General features: G+C 41.0%; 2 protein-coding genes across 5 annotated transcripts in view; both read right to left on the bottom strand.

Moving 5' to 3' along the window:
- STK17A (serine/threonine kinase 17a) overlaps nt 1-5,609 on the bottom strand; it is a 28,390-nt gene extending 22,781 nt beyond the window's left edge. The window contains exon 1 of the mRNA XM_065052089.1: nt 5,274-5,609. Coding sequence (XP_064908161.1) covers nt 5,274-5,446 — 173 coding nt within the window. The 5' untranslated portion in view covers nt 5,447-5,609. The remainder of the gene's footprint in view (nt 1-5,273) is intronic.
- A 7,038-nt stretch (nt 5,610-12,647) lies between these two features.
- Nucleotides 12,648-18,362, bottom strand: part of HECW1 (HECT, C2 and WW domain containing E3 ubiquitin protein ligase 1) — a 272,737-nt gene continuing 267,022 nt past the window's right edge. For all 4 annotated transcript variants that reach the window (XM_021293021.2, XM_021293020.2, XM_021293024.2 and 1 more), the window contains one exon: nt 12,648-17,798. In XM_021293021.2, coding sequence (XP_021148696.2) covers nt 17,687-17,798 — 112 coding nt within the window. In that variant the 3' untranslated portion in view covers nt 12,648-17,686. The remainder of the gene's footprint in view (nt 17,799-18,362) is intronic.

Below are 18,362 nucleotides of genomic sequence, written 5' to 3'. Positions count from 1 at the left end.
CTGAGCTGGCCAGAAGCCTGACAGGTGACGTAATTAAAAGGACAGGTTACACAGGAGTTCAGACAGCTGACAAATACTAATTCTTAGTTGTTTAAGACCAAGAATCCTGCCCAGATTCTTTATGGTTATACCTATAGTTAGAGCTATTACAACTATAGACTGTAGAACTCATCTTTTCTGAATACAATCCCCCAAAAGATCAAACTTGGCAAACCTGACCTTTATAGCTAATAGAACTAATTACTGTACAGCAATCTAGATTCATGCCTGAAACAATTTGAGAGGTCCAAAGATATCATCCCCTGTATGGTTAAGATAAATTTGTAGAGAATTTATTTTGATAGAGATAGAATAGTAGACAAAACAGATGGAAACAAGATTTCCCATAAAGTACACACGGCACAGGCTTCATTTTTGCTTTTCAGAACTCCTTATAAAAAAATCCTATTAAATAGTGAAAATAGTATTAGATCAGAGTCCTGCTTGTTTAGCTGTATTGAGAAAAGCTAGCAGGGAGAACACTGCATTGAAGGAAGTGCAATGTTGAGAGAAAATACTGAATGTGCATTTCCAAAGTTAAAAACTGACTATCAGTCATCCAAACGCAAACAAAAATTCTTTGAAGGGAGACATGAATAGGAAAGCAGAAGTAGTTCAGTCCTCACAAGAGTCTCATTCAAGAATTATGATTTCAGATACATCATATCTGATTTCAAAGAAGCTCAATGTCATCTTTTCAGATCACCAACAGAATTAGCATTGTTTTATCTGGCATACATTATGGCTTAAAGCAAAAGCCTCAAATCACAAATCAAATGTCAAATCAGATAAGCAAGAACATTTAGGCCACACCAGTTAATTTTGGTTGTCATAAGCTCAGAAGAACAGAGAACTAACCTTACTTTAATAATTATGTTTAAAGCGACCAATAAAACCCTGTCACCGTGACAAATGCAGGAATAATAGCAAATCCTGTGAAGATATTTACTTTTCATAAAGTTCAAAAATGTTTTCCAAGACCCACAAAACACTATGCAATTTATTGCGTAACTCACATCAAACATTTTCTCTGAAGTGAGATTTTTTTCCTTCCCTAGAATTTCTGATTTTCAAACAGCATGGTGTGGCATTCAATTTCTGATGTTCATAAATTATTTACTTGCATAAAGTTATTCTCAAATGGTGGAATCAACTACTTGCAACATTTTCACCTCTTTTCCACTTTTACTTAGTTCCACAACTGTTCCACCCCAGCTGTGCTACTGCAGAGAGCAGCTGAGGACAGAAGTGTGACAACATATACATTCCTACCGATGCACAAGATTGTACAAATGTCATGGGCCTCTAAGATGCACATTACTGAAAGCTGCCTGAGAAATAAGCAAGGTCATGCCAGAGTTTGTGGAAAAAAAAAATAATCAAGATATGGGTTATCTGCATATGAAACTACAGCCAGTTCACTAGTTAGAAACAAATAATATTTCCTTATTCTGTTCAGTGTCCTAAAATTATTAAATACTTGTTATTCTTAGCCCAGGTGGAGAGTGAGCTTGTCTGCTTTAATAAGAAACCGAGAATGATGAGCATCAACTGAATTGCACTTGACATACATTTACATATATGTGTTGCATACATTTTGCTAGCAGAAGATTTCTTATTTTAGAGAAATAACTTAAGATGAATGTTACCATCAAGTGAGAGGAAAGAAAGGCCAATCATTTACACCTTCTTCCAACCCACCTCTAGCACCAGGAGCATTATTTTCTGTACACAAATGATGATTTCCAATATGTACATAGCTTGTTTTACGTTTAAAAAGAGTGCAATACTCCAGTGAGCTGAAGGATTCGTTGTCTAGTAATACTTTGTGTGCAATTAGTTAGAAGTTTTTTGTTGAGGAAAATGAGCAAAGCAACCAAATACAATTACACTAGATTCTTTAGAGAAGCTCTAGGTAATACAAAATATATTATTCCCCATTTTACAGACAATCATGGCTTAAGCATAGATGGCAAGTGGAAGAAGAGGTAAGCAATTGGTGCCTTGTCCTCTGCAAAGGTCACGCTACTTCAAACTAACCTAACTCAAGCTAGCACCATCTGAAAACACTTAAGTCTGAGTGAGCTGATGAAAATGGCACCTTTAAAATACCCATCAGAGGTAAGTTTGATTGTAAACATCAGGCAGAGGAAGATTTGTGTGAGAACGTTCTGATTTTAGGACAGTAGAATTAATAAGGCTGTGAAGACTAGCCCAAAGTTTCATTTCATTAAAACACCTGCCATTTCCATGTCATCTTAAGCAACTTAAATTCATTTCATTTCCAGAGTAGCCACTACAACCAGGTTTTCGGTATTTTTTCCTAAATTAACCTGGTTTTCATCGCAGCTCTATTTCAATAGACTTGCAAATGCCCATTCAGCTACTGAACGAGGCAGCAGCCTTCTGAAGCACATAAGCTTTGCAGTCTAAAAGCAGTTTTTCCCCCATGAGCAGAACTAATGAAGCCTGATTTCCTATGGCTTTGCACCCAAGTCCCTCAGGTGACATTGTGACAAGGTTCCTCCCTCATCTACAACTTTCAGCAATACTTCCCTGGGACTTCCACCTCTAACCAGCACCAGTACCTGCCTGCCCTGCATTGCTAGAACACCTGAATGTTTTCCCATGTTCTCCCCCCTTCCCACCTATCACACACACAGGTGACAAGGAAACAGAGGACAGAGGCCCCAAGTGCCCAGGTGAGTTCAACATACACATATTGGCCGACTGGATGAGGGGCCAAAGAGCACACAAACCCACTGAGCCCATGAAGTCAGCGATGGTGCTAAATCTGCTTTCTTACCTCTCCCTGCTGTCAGTTTTAAACTCAATTTATACAAGTGTTGTTATTCCCAAAACCTCTACCTAAAATGTAGCTTTTAAATTGTTTCCCCAATTCTGGGAAGTGGGATGGACGAATACAGAGTGTGTAAACTTTTTCCACTAGCAAACTCCACTATCAAATTAGAATTAAAATAGACTATGTTGTGTGCACAGAGACTGCTTTTCATCCAAGACTAAAATCTGTCATACCTGAGTGATCATTTTTTCAAGTCCTGTGTAAATATAAACTCTATGCATAAGCAGAGACTTACACACTTCATGAACACTTAAAAGTGAAACAATTTCTGTGAAGCATACATTATCAATAAAATGACAGAGACAGTTACAAGTGGCAGAGAGATTTTTCCACTTACCACCTATGTTTTGTCACAAAAACCTAGCAAAAAATCATTTTAATGGGAATACTCAAACTGAGATACCCACCTTTTTATAAATGAAAAGGTAGTGACTTATTGAATAAAAAAAAACCCAAGCACATACATTCAAATTTATACATTTCTATATTCTAAGACAGTGAAAACATTTGTGAGTTGAGGAAAGAAAAAGGTAGTAAGAACCAAAATATGTGCAACTGTTGCACAAAAACAAGACAAAGCCTCAGAACAGTCACTTAACTCATTTTACTGTAACTACAGTTACAAAATCACAACCTTCATGCAAAGGTCATCTTTAAATGTAGTTCCGACCAAAAATGACTCCACACGAAAGCCATGCTGAGATTTACTTGTCTAAACTACAGACTAAGATTTGCTGTAGTACTTAATTCTTGTTCACAGCATAAAACTAATAATTTCAGTTGTACTTTTGTGTGCCAGAAGGAAGCTCCATCTAGCCTCTTTTCTGATTAGCCCAATGAATATCACACAGCTCTAAAAGAAGCTCTCACTCCATGGCAGAGTGACAAAATATTTTCTGAAAAGTCATCTCATCTTCAAATTAAAAAAGACCCTCAAAAGTAGTGCTACCGAGACAACCTGTGCTGCACTGTTCCTGTGACTTCTTCACTGTTGCTTAGAATTTAGACTGTTTTGCAGTCTGCGTTTAGGTAGCTTTGGTTTCCAGTCCCTGGACGTTATGGTCACATCACGCTAAAAAAAACCAACAACTTTCTCACTTTAGGCTTCTCCCACCTGCTTCCCATGTGAATGCTTTAGGCCACTATGTTTAAACAGGTATTATTCAAATAGTACACCAGAAGTATTAATTAAGCATTAAGCTGACACCTAGGCAACCTAAAAATTTGTTAGAGGTACGTACAGCAGCTACATTTGTTTTGAAACTTCTCTTTAGCTCCAAGTGAGTTGTTGGTGCTGCTGTATAAGCTGAGCTACACAGTTAGCATAACTTGCAAAAGAACACGCACCAAGGAGCGTACCTTGCCATATATCCTATGGCATTTAATCTAATCTTCTTTATCTGAATACTGTTTAGAAAAAGTACACATCAATAATAATACTATAATTCTTTTAATAAGTGACAATTTCAGACAAAAAATACTGGTTTAGTGGTGCTGGAATTCCATGTATATGGTTCCCGAGATGCAAAAACCTTTTAATGAGACTTTCTGCCTCAAGCCCTGCTTGTTATCAGTCAGGTGTTGAAATTATACATCAATTAAACATCACCTGTGCAGTCACTTTCAAGCTCTTTTTTTTTTTAACCACTTTTAAAATATTTTCAAAAGTCCCACCATTACTCTCCAACACATGCTACTACAGACTAGTCTTTTCTAGGCTTGTTTTCCCCCATGTCAAAGCTTACAAAGCTCAAGGAAAAAAAAAAAAAAAGGCAGTTTTCTATCTCCAAGGGGAATCTCTAAAGCAAAACTCTCTACTCCACACTGGCTCCCAAGGAAGAGCACAGTCTCTCCCCAGCCGGCTTCACAAGCCTGAGGATGACTTGTTGGCCAGACGGAGGGACAAGCAGCTGCGGCCAGCAGCTGGGGCACAGCTGCCTCCCAGCACCCCTCTCAACCGAGCCAAACACCACCCGGCCAGTGCGATGGGCACGTCCCCGGGGCTGACCGCAGCAGGGCGAGGCGAGCAAACAGCAGACAGGGCAGCGAGCCCCTCGCTCCCCCCTCCCGCTGTCATCGCACACAGGGCAGCATAGGAAGCGGCAGCAGGTGACAGCGGCTGGTGAGCTCCCGGCTGCGAGGGGGGAGACGCGGAGCACAGCAAAGGCACTGACTGGGTTCTCAGCCTCTCAGGCTCCGCCGCGGGCACACGGCTTACGCCCGGCGCTTCGGGCGAGCGGAGCCGGCGGGGAGGCCGCGGGGGGACACCGGACACACCAGACACCTCCTCCCTACCGCCGCCCCCGCATCCCGGGGACGCGCCGGCAGCGCCAGCCGCCCGCGGCTGCTGCGCCTCCCGCGGCGCGCTCACCTGCCGAGCTCCCTGCCGGGGCTGAGGCTGTAGCGCTCCTGGAAGGGCTCGGTGCGGATGGGCGTGCGGATCTCCGTCAGGAAGCCTCCGCGCCGCCGGCCTCGGCCGGGAGTGGGCTGCGGCGGCCGGTCGCCGCGGGAGCGGCCGGGTGGCGGCTTCTCCTCGGGGCTCATGGCGTGAGGCTTCTCCCTCAGGAGCGGGGCGCCGACTCCTTCCTTTCCCGGCTCGGTCCGTCTCCCCGCCGGGCCGGGCTCCCCTTAGGCGGCGGCTGCGCTCCCGACCGCGGCCGCTGCTGGAGGAGGGCGGCGGGCAGCACGCGCCGCGCCGATGGGGGCGGGGGCTTGGCCGCGGGGCCCCGCCCTCTAACACCTCACCTTGGTGGAAGGGAGGGCGGGGCGCGGGGAACGAGGGGCGGGGCGCCGCGCGGTGCCGCGAGGAACGGTTGGGCAGCGCCGCCTGCCGGCGGCCCTGGGGAGCAGGGAGGGAGGGGAGTGACAGGAGTGGCGGGAGCGGGGACCCGCCGACCCTCCCGCCAAGTGGCGACGTTTAAATAGTCGTAAAGCCGAGTGACCTGTTGTGGGTGTCAAGAGGATGGGGCCAGACTCTTTTTAGTGGTGCCTAAGGACAGGGTGAGGGAGGTTCTCCTCCCCCTCTACTCTGCCCTGGTGAAACCACGTCTGGAATATTGTGTCCAGTTCTGGGCCCCTCGGTTCCAGAAGGACAGGGAACTGCTGGAGAGAGTCCAGTGCAGGGCAACAAAGATGATGAAGGGAGTGGAGCGTCTCCCTTATGAGGAAAGGCTGAGAGAGCTGGGTCTCTTTAGCTTGGAGAAGAGGAGATTGAGGGGTGACCTTATTAATGTTTATAAATATGTAAAGGGTGAGTGTCATGAGGACGGACCCAGGCTCTTCTTGGTGACAACCAATGGTAAGACAATAGTAAGGGCAACGGGTATAAACTGGAACACAGGAGGTTTCGCTTAAATTTGAGAGAAACTTCTTCTCAATGAGGGTGAGTTTATAAATATGTTTATAAATATATATATATATAAATAAATGTTTATAAATATGTAAAGGGTGAGTGTCACGAGGATGGAGCCAGGCTCTTCTTGGCAACAACCAATGATAGGACAAGAGGCAATGTGTACAAACTGGAACACAGCAGATTCCACTTAAATTTGAGAAGAAACTTCTCAGTGAGGGTGCCAGAGCACTGGAACAGGCTGCCCAGGGAGGTTGTGGAGTCTCCTTCTCTGGAGACATTCAAAACCTGCCTGGACGCATTCCTGTGTAACCTCATCTGGGTGTTCCTGCTCTGGCAGGGGGATTGGACTAGATGATCTTTTGGGGTCCCTTGCAGTCCCTAACATTCTCTGATTCTGTGATTGCGTGAGGGGCAATGGGCACAGACTGAAGCATAGGAGGTTCCATCTGAATAGAAGGAGAAACTTCTTTACCTTTCCAACCCTAACCATTCTGTGATCCTGTTGTTGGCTCACCTGGCACTGCCGTTAGGACCTCACATCTGTGCGACCCAGGAACTGGTTTCATGGGCGCTCAGGTGTGGCCTGAGGGAGTGGTAGGGCAGAAGGACAAATCATAAGGTAGAAACCACAACAGCTGGCTGTGATGGGCATGCCCTTGTGGGGAAACAGCCCCCAGGCCCCATGGGGACATTGGGCTGCAAGGCTGAGGGGAGGTGAGGACAAAAGGGGCAGCGTCATGTCTGAAGGGGTCAAGTACCCCTGAGCCCACCTGATGAAGTCTTGGCCTCTGTGGTGTCTGTGGCACAAGCTCTAATTAAGCCTTTCCCATGGCTGGGACGTACTTGCCTCCTCTCCTCCATGCATGCCTGAGCTCCCAGTGTTTGCATGAGGTGTGTAGGAACTCCTTCCAAACACCCTTTTGTCCAGGCTGGTGGAAATTGTCTCATGGATTGAGAAATGGCTGTGCTCCTCTCACCTCACAAGCTCTTCACTGACTGGCTTACTTAATGTACATGTTTAAGAGACTTATTCAGCCATTTATCAGGGTAGTGCTTTGGCATTTGCCTCCATTAAGGTCACAGAATGTGTTTGCCATTGCCTGCCAATATCTAGAGTACAGTGGAGACGAGACTAATGAGGAAACAGGCCAACAAACAGGAAGGGATTCAGCCCAAACCCCGGTCATTGATTAGGGATGGGAGTACAATTGCTGATGAGGCATTTTGCTGGAATTCCCTCATTCACCCAATTTGCAGAAATAAATAGCTTAGCAATAAACTCCAGAACCAGTATAGAGAGTAATGGATGGTTCAAGACCTACAATATCAATGTGCTTCCCAATCAGAGCATTGCTTATGCTTCAGCAGGGACAGACTTACTGCTGAACAGTAAAACTTGGATTAAATGAGGGTTAAGAAATTATTACATCTGAAAGTATGTATTAGAGGCACTTACTATGGAGAAAAGATTGTTTCCTGAAAAGCAGATCATGTCTTATGTTAATCCTAAATGAAGCGTTTGGATACTTAATTCTTATTATATTTTCTATTTCTTTACTTACTTTCAAAATCACATTTTCCTGGGGCAGGAACCTGCAAAAAAAAGGATGAAAAGGAGTGCAATTACTGATTCTGGAATATGAACAGACCTTCCTCAAAATACTTTGGGATTTTTAAGGTTCTCTGCTCATATTTTAAACAAATCATAAGTTTTAGATTATTAAATGCCTTCAAAAATCTAGCATTTGGTTCTGTTTGGCTTACATTTTTTTTCCCACATGCAGTTATTCAATAAAAATTAAGATATATTTCTAACTTATGGAGAGTTTTGAGTATATTGCTTCGTCCTATCTGGAAATTTTTTTTTCCTTACAGTATGTAAGCTTAACTATTTTTCTCCCATAGCATGAAACTACCAAAGACATGAACAGTGTCTTAATACAACAGGAAGATGGATTTGTTCCATTCTTTAAAAGAATTATCCACAGAATAGGAAGACAATGACAAAAAGAAAAATTGTGCTTTAATCTCTTGAAAACTGAGAAAATAAAATCTTTTCCCACAAATTCCTGTGTACTAGCCATACCACAGACTATGCTTTGCCCAGTCACACCAGAATATTATGGACCCGATGTATGCTGTATTAGTTTAATTTTTCTCTGTAGAAAGAACAAACATAAGCTTTATAACTCACCTGTATATTAAAACACTGATAGCCTTAAATACTGCAACATGTTCGTGCTATCCACACAGGGAAAAACATATGCAGATATGAATAAAACTTGATTTATTTAGAGATAAGCTAACAGACATTTTGGTGGTTACTCTCATATGCTACCTACTGGAAAAAAAAAAAAGAAGCAGCTTTTTTTCTGTTGTTATATGCTCAGTTGCACTCAGATGGCATAACATATATTGATTTCTGCTTGTACAGATAACATTAACTGGTTTACATTGAATATTTTTTCTTCTTTTCTGCCAGTAGCATTCAAGGAATTCATTCTCATGAGCTGTGTTTGATCTGCAAGCTAAGGAGTTGGAGGTGAGGTGGAAGACACTAGCACAGGTACTCTGTTTAGAAGAATTTCCTTTTCAATTTATGCCCGCATGCACTGGAGTTAAGGAGCAATTTCAGTTCTGCCCTGAAGAGGTGGATCAAACGTGTTGCACAGGGCTATTAGCTTTGCTGAGTTCTATCAGTGTGACTCTAGCTTCACCTTCACAGGACTTGGCTCTTTCCAATATGAATATATTCAGGCAACTTGTACATGATGGAAGAGTTACCCTATATCATCATCGTGGTCCATTTATAACAGAAATACGAAATCTAACCATCAGTAGCTCAGCACATATACATAATTTAAGGTTGTTTATCAGGTGCTAAATTCATCCTTTCTACTTCCATAATGACAGAAAAACTTGATCTTCTGTGGCTGGAATGTCCACAGGCTGCTTAAATTCCATATGAAGCTATCTTTTTTGCATTGATGGGCTACTTATGTCTTGATGTGATTGTTTTACATATGAGGCAGCAGGAAGAGTACACATTCCTCACCTGGGGTGCTTCACTCCTGTATTCCTCAAATGCTTCTGGTCATCAAGTAAAGTCACTTACACAACAGCTTCAAGTACTCAGCACCCCTGAAAAATGGTCCCATGCTACACCTCTGTACAAACTGGGATTTCTTACTACCTACAACAAAAAATATCTCCACTTTTCCAATTTAAGGAAGGAAAGCACAGCTCCACTAAGTGGCAGCACTAGGCATCATTAGTGCCAGCTTTGTTGAGTTATTTTTATATTTGTAAGAGATTTAATATAGACTGCTGCTCAGGTAGCAATAATATGTATGCCTCTTTTTTTTGCTCATAGTGTTTGATTTTCTCATTTCCAGAACAGGTGAATAAACTTATGCTCAGAGTTACCTTTCCAAATACTTTCACAGGTTAATATTTTGCAGAAATTTCAATTTAACATGAGTTTTACATATAGTATAATAACATCAATTTATGAGTTGAAAAAATTAATACGGTCTCCATGCATTCTTTTGGGTGCTCCTCAGATCACTTTCACAGCTTCTGTGCAGCGCCAAGGCAGTCCCAAAGACTATCGTTCACAAACTAGATAGACAATATTTTACAAAATCCACGGTGCATCCCTACTTATTTTGTGTCCAGAGCATAAAGATAATCCATTATGGTTTGTACATTGGGAGGACTGAAATATGTAGTCGATGAACAATTTTGATGTTCAAAAGTCAAGGTGCATGCTTTACATACCATAGTAGTAGGAATTAAGCTCTACGGTCCCGGTTCTATGAATCAATGCATGAACCACTAAAGCTGTTAACTTACATGGCAAAAGCAGGAAAGTTTATATTCAATTGCCAAAGATGCCAAAGCTGTCAGTAAACATGTCCTCACACATTGTAAATATAATCTTATATGGTAATTTGTATTACTAATTTCAGTCATTTTTAAGTCACTGATCGTACTTAATACTAAGACATACCTAATAGGTACTGAAGTCAAATCACAGCTTGTAACAACGTTCCTGAGCAGATTCCAGTGCTGCCCCAGCTGCATTCCTGAAACGCTGTTATCTAAATATGATGACTCCATGTGGCACGCTGGTTAGGTTCCTACACTGCTTTGTCTATGGACTGAAGCATATTATGTGTTGAAAACAGAAAAGTAGAAGCCTCTGGGATTTATTTTTGTATGTTGTTTTGACTCTGGAAAACCAGCATTAGGAAATCACACTCAACAATAGTTCTTTAACTGATGTCTGTGGTCCATTTTGAAACTGACTGAACAGATTTTCAGTGTCACACTGCAGAGTATTCACAGCATTAGTTTTCTTACAACTGATTCATTTTGGAACCGGGAAACAAAATAACCCAAACGAGTCTTTATTTTCATACTGAAAAATGTAAAAGGTGAAGGTATGTCTCTTAAGTGTATTACTCTTCAGAGAAGGAAAGGCAAGTGAACTTAGTATTACTATTGTTTATCATTGACATAGAAAACTTTCCCATGCAGCTCCACTATCTTCTTATACCATAGGAGTTAATTATATGAAATCCTAAGTGCCAGCAAGTCAGGAAAAAAAAACATCATCTTTGTGTTCTCCAGTGACTTCTGTTCTTTTCAGCCTCAAAGAGCTGTAACATAGCACTGTGGGGATGAGCTAAAGTAAAAACAGTATAAATGTGCTTTACACCAAAGCCTAATCTAAATAAGAATTGGGGCTTTTGTTTTAGATAGAATCACATATCATTTTATTTCTTCAAGATTTAATTCCAAGAGGGTAGGAACTAAACAAACAAAGCCACATACTCTTCATTTTTATATACCCATGAAAGGTATTTTGAGGCAAAAGTGATTTTGAAAGTTACCAGAATTAAATCAAAAAATAGTAAGAGTGTGGCTTTGTAGCTCAAGGAAGATTTATGATTAGAGGAGGCACAGCAGATCCTTTGTCACTTTATTGTCCAGTCAGGCCTCTTATACAAGAACAAACTTCAGGCCACAAGTGGATTTATTGTCCACTGTAGTGAAAAACTATGCCTTTACTACTACAGGGTGGGAAGGGATTGTTATTGATTTGTAATATCCTGTAAGATTATGGAATTTTGCTAGCAGGCCAGGAAAGACATTTGATGTACATATGGAGGCTTCACTGTATTTTTACAGAAATTCAGTAACATAAGTCATAGAATGGATTCTGGTAAAAGGCATAGTTGCAGTCACATAATGGATCACTGCTGCAGAAACTGACATATCCTAAAGATCAGCAGCTCATCTCACTGCTTTTTAGTAAATATTGATTTTCCCTGCCTTTATATGTGAAAAATTCAGATAAATGCAGCTTAGTATCACAAATACCTTTTCCCTCTGCTTCCTCCTCACACACCTGCATGATCACACAAACAAGTTTTGAATAAAGGCTGCACTGTGAGACCCGGATTTCTTGAGCACGTGCATGGGAAGATGCTACTCTTGCCACCACCACTGTCCCTGCCGCAGGACAGTCAGAGCTGGCCTGAGGCTTGTGGGCCTGTGCTCCTCCACACATGGCAAAATGCCGTGCTGACTGCAGGTCTCGTAAGAGTTGTTACAGTCACATAGTTTCACATTTGCTACTGATGTGTCTTGTGCAAGATATGCTTACCATTTCTGTTGAAATTTCTTCAACGGGTTTGTAGTTTTCCTTATGAAAACTGCTCCTCCTATTTAAGCTTTCCCATCCTTCATATTGTACCATGAACCCTCATGAGGTGCCATTTATGTAAGAAAACAGGTACGGTCAGCAAGGTGTCTGCTGACTGTGTATCTGAGGTGTGTTAATCTATCCTGGAATGTGCAAATGAAACACGCCTGAGATATTAGAGTGAAGAGCAGTAGAGAAATGGGTGTGACATACTGAGAATGCCAGAGCATCTTGCTATTTATTTCCTGTCAACACTTAATGCAGACCCAGCACATGCTATTAAGAAATCATCTTCACACTTGCATTTCATGCCTATAATGCGGTAATTATACCTAGAAGCGAGGTATGTATTAGTATATACATCTCTTTTGTCCCTCTGTTTGTCCAGACATTTTCTAGAGTGAGGAGTAAGCTCACATGCTTTCAAAGGCAGGTAGTCTAGGAGAACACGGGGGATTTGGTTATGCACACTCTTTGGAGAGCCTCAAGTTTTAGACATGTACCCTGAACAACCGGACAAAAGCAGTGGAAGAATGTGACTGCAATGATCAGAAAGGATAAGACACTGGAAGAGCAATTCCTTAAATCAGTGGACTTTCACTAGCGCCAGTTTCCACTCACTGCAGTAAAATACGTCCTCTACGAAATAAGTTATTTGTAATAGACAGTCCACACAATGCCATAACAAAGTGATTTTATTGACATTCCTCTATAGTGTTATGGTTGAATAGAAAGCACAGCCTGAGTATCATGTGACATTTTTCTGTCAATATAAGCAAAATCAGTCCAATAATGAGGACCTTTCCTGCCATTGACTTTATGTAGTCTTTAACAAAAACCATAACAGACATTTCTGTTAGATAAATCGGAAGCTGCAGGGAATTTGGCTAATGGTACAATATTTACTATACCTAGTATCTACTATCTACAGGCATCTGTTTTTCTACTAGAACAAAGGAACTACATGACTCACTAGAGAGAAAGTAACAATCCAATCTTTTGGACCTTGTGATAACTGGAAAACCTATCCCAGACTTAGTATATTGCAGTCTTTTATTTTATTTTTTTTTAAAAATAATGAACACTGAGGTACAGCAAGAATAATAATAAAAAAGCACCGCATTTGTTGTAGAAAGATCTGTTGGTCTGCATTTGACTGAAAGTGTTTAATCTTGACTGGGAAGCCCTATTAATGGTACTATGGAGACAGGACAAATAATTAGTATTTCAACAGAAAATAAACAAATCTCCAGTCAAATTTGTCCTTCTGGAATTCCATAGAATGTCACAGGATAAATAGCAAAGGATGAACTTAACTCATCCTCTGTGTGTATTTTAGCTTACCTCTTGTTTGATTTTCATGTCCAAATTCAGTATCCTACTGTTTTCAACCAGAGGTATGTCAACTATTCGTTACAGTGAACTAGAACAACAAAACACAAACCGAACGAACACCACCTCTCCCCATAGGCTATATCTCTCACAGATTAGACTACGAACAAAAACCTTAGCTACAAGTTCTTTGAAAAATTCACGGGCACTTGAGCAAACTGGGTGAAAAAAGTCCTCAGTGTCAGACCTGTACAAAACTCATGATCTCTCTGTTAGATGCTCAGTGTAGTCTGGACCACTCACTTCCGGCCTTGTGATAGCCACAAATCTTCCTAGAACATAAAAGTTAAGTTCCGAACATGCATAGCCACATGACTGAAACTGAACACTCCTGTAATGTACTGCAGACTGAAGTGACAACATTTGTAAGGTTCACACCCAACACAATTAACAGTAAGGTACGCTTGTTTGTATCGGATCAAATCCTGCATAGCTGATAGAGTCAGTCAGTGAGACTACTTCAAGGTGGAAGACCTACTGGTGATTTAAAATACCTATTTTCATTCTGTATCTTCAGCTTAATGCTACTATGACAACAGGATTTCATAAACAGAAATATCACTTTCCATCCTTCTACCATTAATATTATCAGAACTGTCACTTTGAGAAAGATACGGGTCCTCTGAAACGAAATGTACAAATTACCAATATTCATTGCTTCTGTCAAAAACTGCAATTTACAAAAGCTGTCAGGTTGCCTATTCCATTTTTCAATTGCATATTAAAATCTGTTGATATTGACGTCATATCGCAATCTAGCCACCACCACGTTTAAAGGGAACTGAGATGAAGAAGCTGAACAGATTATTTCATTGTAAATCTGCCCTATGGAATATCTTCTATTCCTTCCTGTAGGAACACAATGTCACCAGAAATTCTCTAATTAACAATCAGCATTTAAAATGTGAAAATGCAGACCTAGAGAGAGCAGAGATGATTAAATGAGCAAGTAACAATCGAAAGGTGAACAAGGAAGGGTATATGCCTTGCATATGCCTAACAACAACAACGTCGTCAATTAATTGCATAATGGACAGGTAAAATAACAGGGCAAGGGCAATGGGTTCCTCCCTGTCTCCTGTTAGCAGCATTCAGTGCCTCTCTCACTCTAACATTATAGTGCCACTTAGATGCATGTCTTGCCCTTCACTCCAGACTGGGACCAGATTCAGCCCATGCCATGATGCAATGAATGGAGAAATGCACTGTGAAGCATCGAATTGGATGCCCGACAGATGATGTCAGTGTTTGAAAACCTATTGGGGTAGGGCATTTGGGAAGAGAGAGGGATAGGTTTGGTATAACAGAGTGCAAGAAAAGCACATTATGGCATTTTCTTTCTCTTTGTTTTATGAAAATAGTAAACTGTCTTCCTCTATTTCTGGCTTTGGATCCATATAACTTGCAAGGAAATCCACATGACCTTGTTACTTTGATGTCATCACAGCCACCCGAGAAAACAACCTTTAAAAAATACTAGGCTGTGCACTTGAAAGACAGCTTGGACCGAGGATTTTGATGGGAAGTAGCAGCTGCATGTTTCCCAGAGGAGGAACACACAAGGTGCTCGAGACAGCATCTGACACACGCAGAGATGCAGAACACCTAATCTGCCTTAGAGTGTGGTGAGTGCCAGAACATGTCATGAAGAAGAATTTCAGGAGAAAGCCTTCTTTGTTTCAATCAGTGGGGTTTGATGCTGTCTCTGAAATACAAACACCTTTTATTACACTACAAAAAATAGTTTCACTTTTCTTAATAAAATATAATTTTAAAATACTTTAAAAAAATTAACTATACAGTAAAGATTTTTTTTTTTTTATCACGTTAATGAGACAGCTCTTGATGCACTATTTTTCTTGGCCAAACCTGCACCAACTGGTTGGATAATTCTCTTTCTTGTCTTCTGTTGCTAGAAGACACCCAACATTTGACATAGTGCAGGTAACTTTGTAACATTGCCAGGAATAAAACAGGAACCATACAGGAATTGCTGGATTTTGGGGCGTAGTGGTGAAGAGACAGAAATTATGTACATTGGAAGATTTTGTTGTTCAGTCTCTCCTGGTGTGACTCGCACTGATGTAATTCCTGTGCATGTGACAGACTGTCTCAGACAAAGAAGTTAAGATTTCCATCTCTACTGTGCAGTGAGGAGGGTCATATGGAACAGGGGCCCAAAAGCTCATTTGTGGAAATAATAAGCATAATTTTTGGTGTCTGGTGGAACGAAAGCTGGCCTGTAGCCAAGGCCCCTGTATGCAACTGTAATATGAGTACTCAATACGGATAATAACGTATTACAAAAAGATCCTCAGTAAAAGCCATACAGTAAATTACTATAAAAGTGGCAGAAATGTCACAGAAATTGAACAAATGGAGCAATTTAAATATCCCAAATGTTTTATATACCATTAACAAAAGCTACTATTTCTGCTTAGAAACATGTTTTTAGGTACGTCACCTTTCAAATACCTGTTGACCAAAGAATCAAAGCAGGAGAATGATCTAAAGTTCTCAGAATGCAGTTTTTCAAGTGTGATGAGTTTCTATGTAGCCAACATAAAAATATGGGGGAAAACAGGGCCAACTATTTTCTCTGGAGAGAAAACTTACAGGAATTAATGTGTCAGACATTGAACTGATCTCCTGATTCTACAGTTTTCTGAAGCATAGCTAACACAAAACTACCAGTAACAAGCCCCCAAGGGGGTGTGGTATTTCGTGTGAGCTGCTAGACACTATGATGTTACCTTCTTACTTACCTTCACAAGTCTCTCACTTCATATTTCATGCATCCTTTAACTTACTTAGTGTCAGAAGCAAAGAGAATTCTTATTTCCTTTTCCCAGTTAAGACAAACACTTTCAATCTGAGTCTTAGAAAATAAGGGCAGCAAAGATTAATAAATAGAACACAATTAGAACAGTGAGGTTGACTGTAACAGTGTCAGCAAAAATCCATCCAAACACAAGCCTACTGCTGTTTTCCTTTTGTTCCCTGGCTTCAGAGCTGGAATGCGAAGGACACCAAACTGAAGAGGGTTATGTCTGCAGTAACAAGAGCAACGTCTTTAGTGGTACCTTAGATAACTGAAGGGCCTTTGGGCTTCAATAGGAAGTATGACAAATTCTTGACCCAAAGAGTTACAGTCCCCTTCATCCCTGACAAGCATCCTCATTCACTGCAGCTTCTCATTTCATAGACTGTAGACTAAAACCTTCTGTCTACAACCACTCTTGAGGTTATGGAGATTGGCACTGAACAAGAAAAGAAAAAATGACAGAAGCGAAAACTGCCCCCAGCAACCATAGTTAAGCCCAGCCTGACAGAAAATAAATGGCTTCTGACACAGGGGGTGGGATTGTCTAGACTTCTCATTTGAAAGGAGCATTTTAAACATCAGGAAACAAAGATCTGGTAAACAGAACCCAAGGTTATTCATAAGAGTAGAACATTCTTCTTATTTCCCCTTTTCCTTGTTGTATACAATACTAAGGTAAGGGAGCCTCATCCTTTATGCTACATAAGACATCCTTCTTGAGCATGCACAACCTTGTGCTTCTTGTGTGGTAAACATTACAACGGAGATGCCCCTCCCAATATCTCTGAAGTGCAAGTTCTCTCCAGTACTGGCAAGCAACAATCATAACAATCACTGTTATGCTTTGCATTGCATTACAGGTTGTTTTTTTAGTTTTTGAAGGTCTTATCTGCACCATGTATCTGGGCCCGTTCCAGCTGATGCAACTGATGTGGATCATGAGTTCATATATAAAAATTTCAGTTTCGCTCATAGGTGTCTCTCAAATGGACAATACATACAGGGAAAACAACGATGGATGAAGACATATCTGACCAGCTTCTAGTGCTGGGTTCAACAGTTAAGAAGTAAGATGGGCTGTGAATTGATTTAGAACATCTGGGCATATAAAAGCTTGGAATGCTTGATGAGGTTTTTTTTATTTTTTAATCAACGTAGGTGGAAGTAAACATTTATTAACATTTGGTCAAGTGTAGTGTAACTTGCATTTGTATTTTCATTGTTATTAATGGAGGTATGTAGAGATATACAGAAACCTTGAGACAGTTGTTTTTCTATTGCATACAGACTAGCAGTCCATTGGAAATAGAGGATGAAAGCATGAAGGTTAGATCTTAGAGGGCGGCAGTTCTTCATGCACAGCTTTTGTCAATCTTGATTTTTTTTTTTTTTGTTCATTTTGTTTTAAAAAATAAAAACATGGGAAACCAAGATCAAATTATGGTGGACAGGAAAGGTGACATCATCAGCCAGAAAAACACCAGAAGTGCCTGAACCTCCTCATTCAAGTCCAAAGGTGCTAGTTTCTTCAACAGCTGTCAGCAGCTTTTCATACAGCATAGAGTATGAGGGGTAAGGTGGAAGATCCAAACGGTTGAAACATGTGTGTGCCCTGCAAAGGAAAACATGCTACATGTTAAGTTTAATCTAATTAACTTGAGAAATTAAAAATTGAGAACACAAGTTCCTACTGACATTCAAATTCACTCAAAGGAGAGAAAAGGAAATTCTAACTATTAAAGTAAAACTCGCAAATTCCACCAAAATCTGAGGTACTTAAAAGTATATGCACATACACACGAATATTTTAAACAGAAGACACAGCTAAGTATCAACAGGCATTGCAGGGATCTTGGAGGGAGCAATCTTCATGGAGAATGCCGGAGGTCACTGAGGAGCTGGGGTCTAGGCCCTGACAGAGAGAAAACTGCACTACTATAATTTTGGTTGCTTTGAGCTTTTCCAAAAAAATTGCAACTCAGCTGTACATCCAGTATGAGCAGCTAGTAAGTTTTGGACCAGTGGATAAGCATAATGTGATGAACTATATGGACAGAATGGGCTCAGCAAGTGTCCACAGTGAGGCAGGGCTGAGTGGTAAGAGACCATTCAGGGATCTGCTGACTGAAGATGGAAGGTTGCTGAAAATGTGCCTGTAAGTCAGCTGTCGGCCATC

The sequence above is a fragment of the Columba livia genome, chromosome 2 (assembly GCF_036013475.1).
Source record: "Columba livia isolate bColLiv1 breed racing homer chromosome 2, bColLiv1.pat.W.v2, whole genome shotgun sequence".
NCBI classification, from domain to species: Eukaryota; Metazoa; Chordata; class Aves; order Columbiformes; family Columbidae; genus Columba; species Columba livia.
Note: the sequence above shows the minus strand (reverse complement) of the source record. Positions and strands in the feature narration are given on the sequence as shown.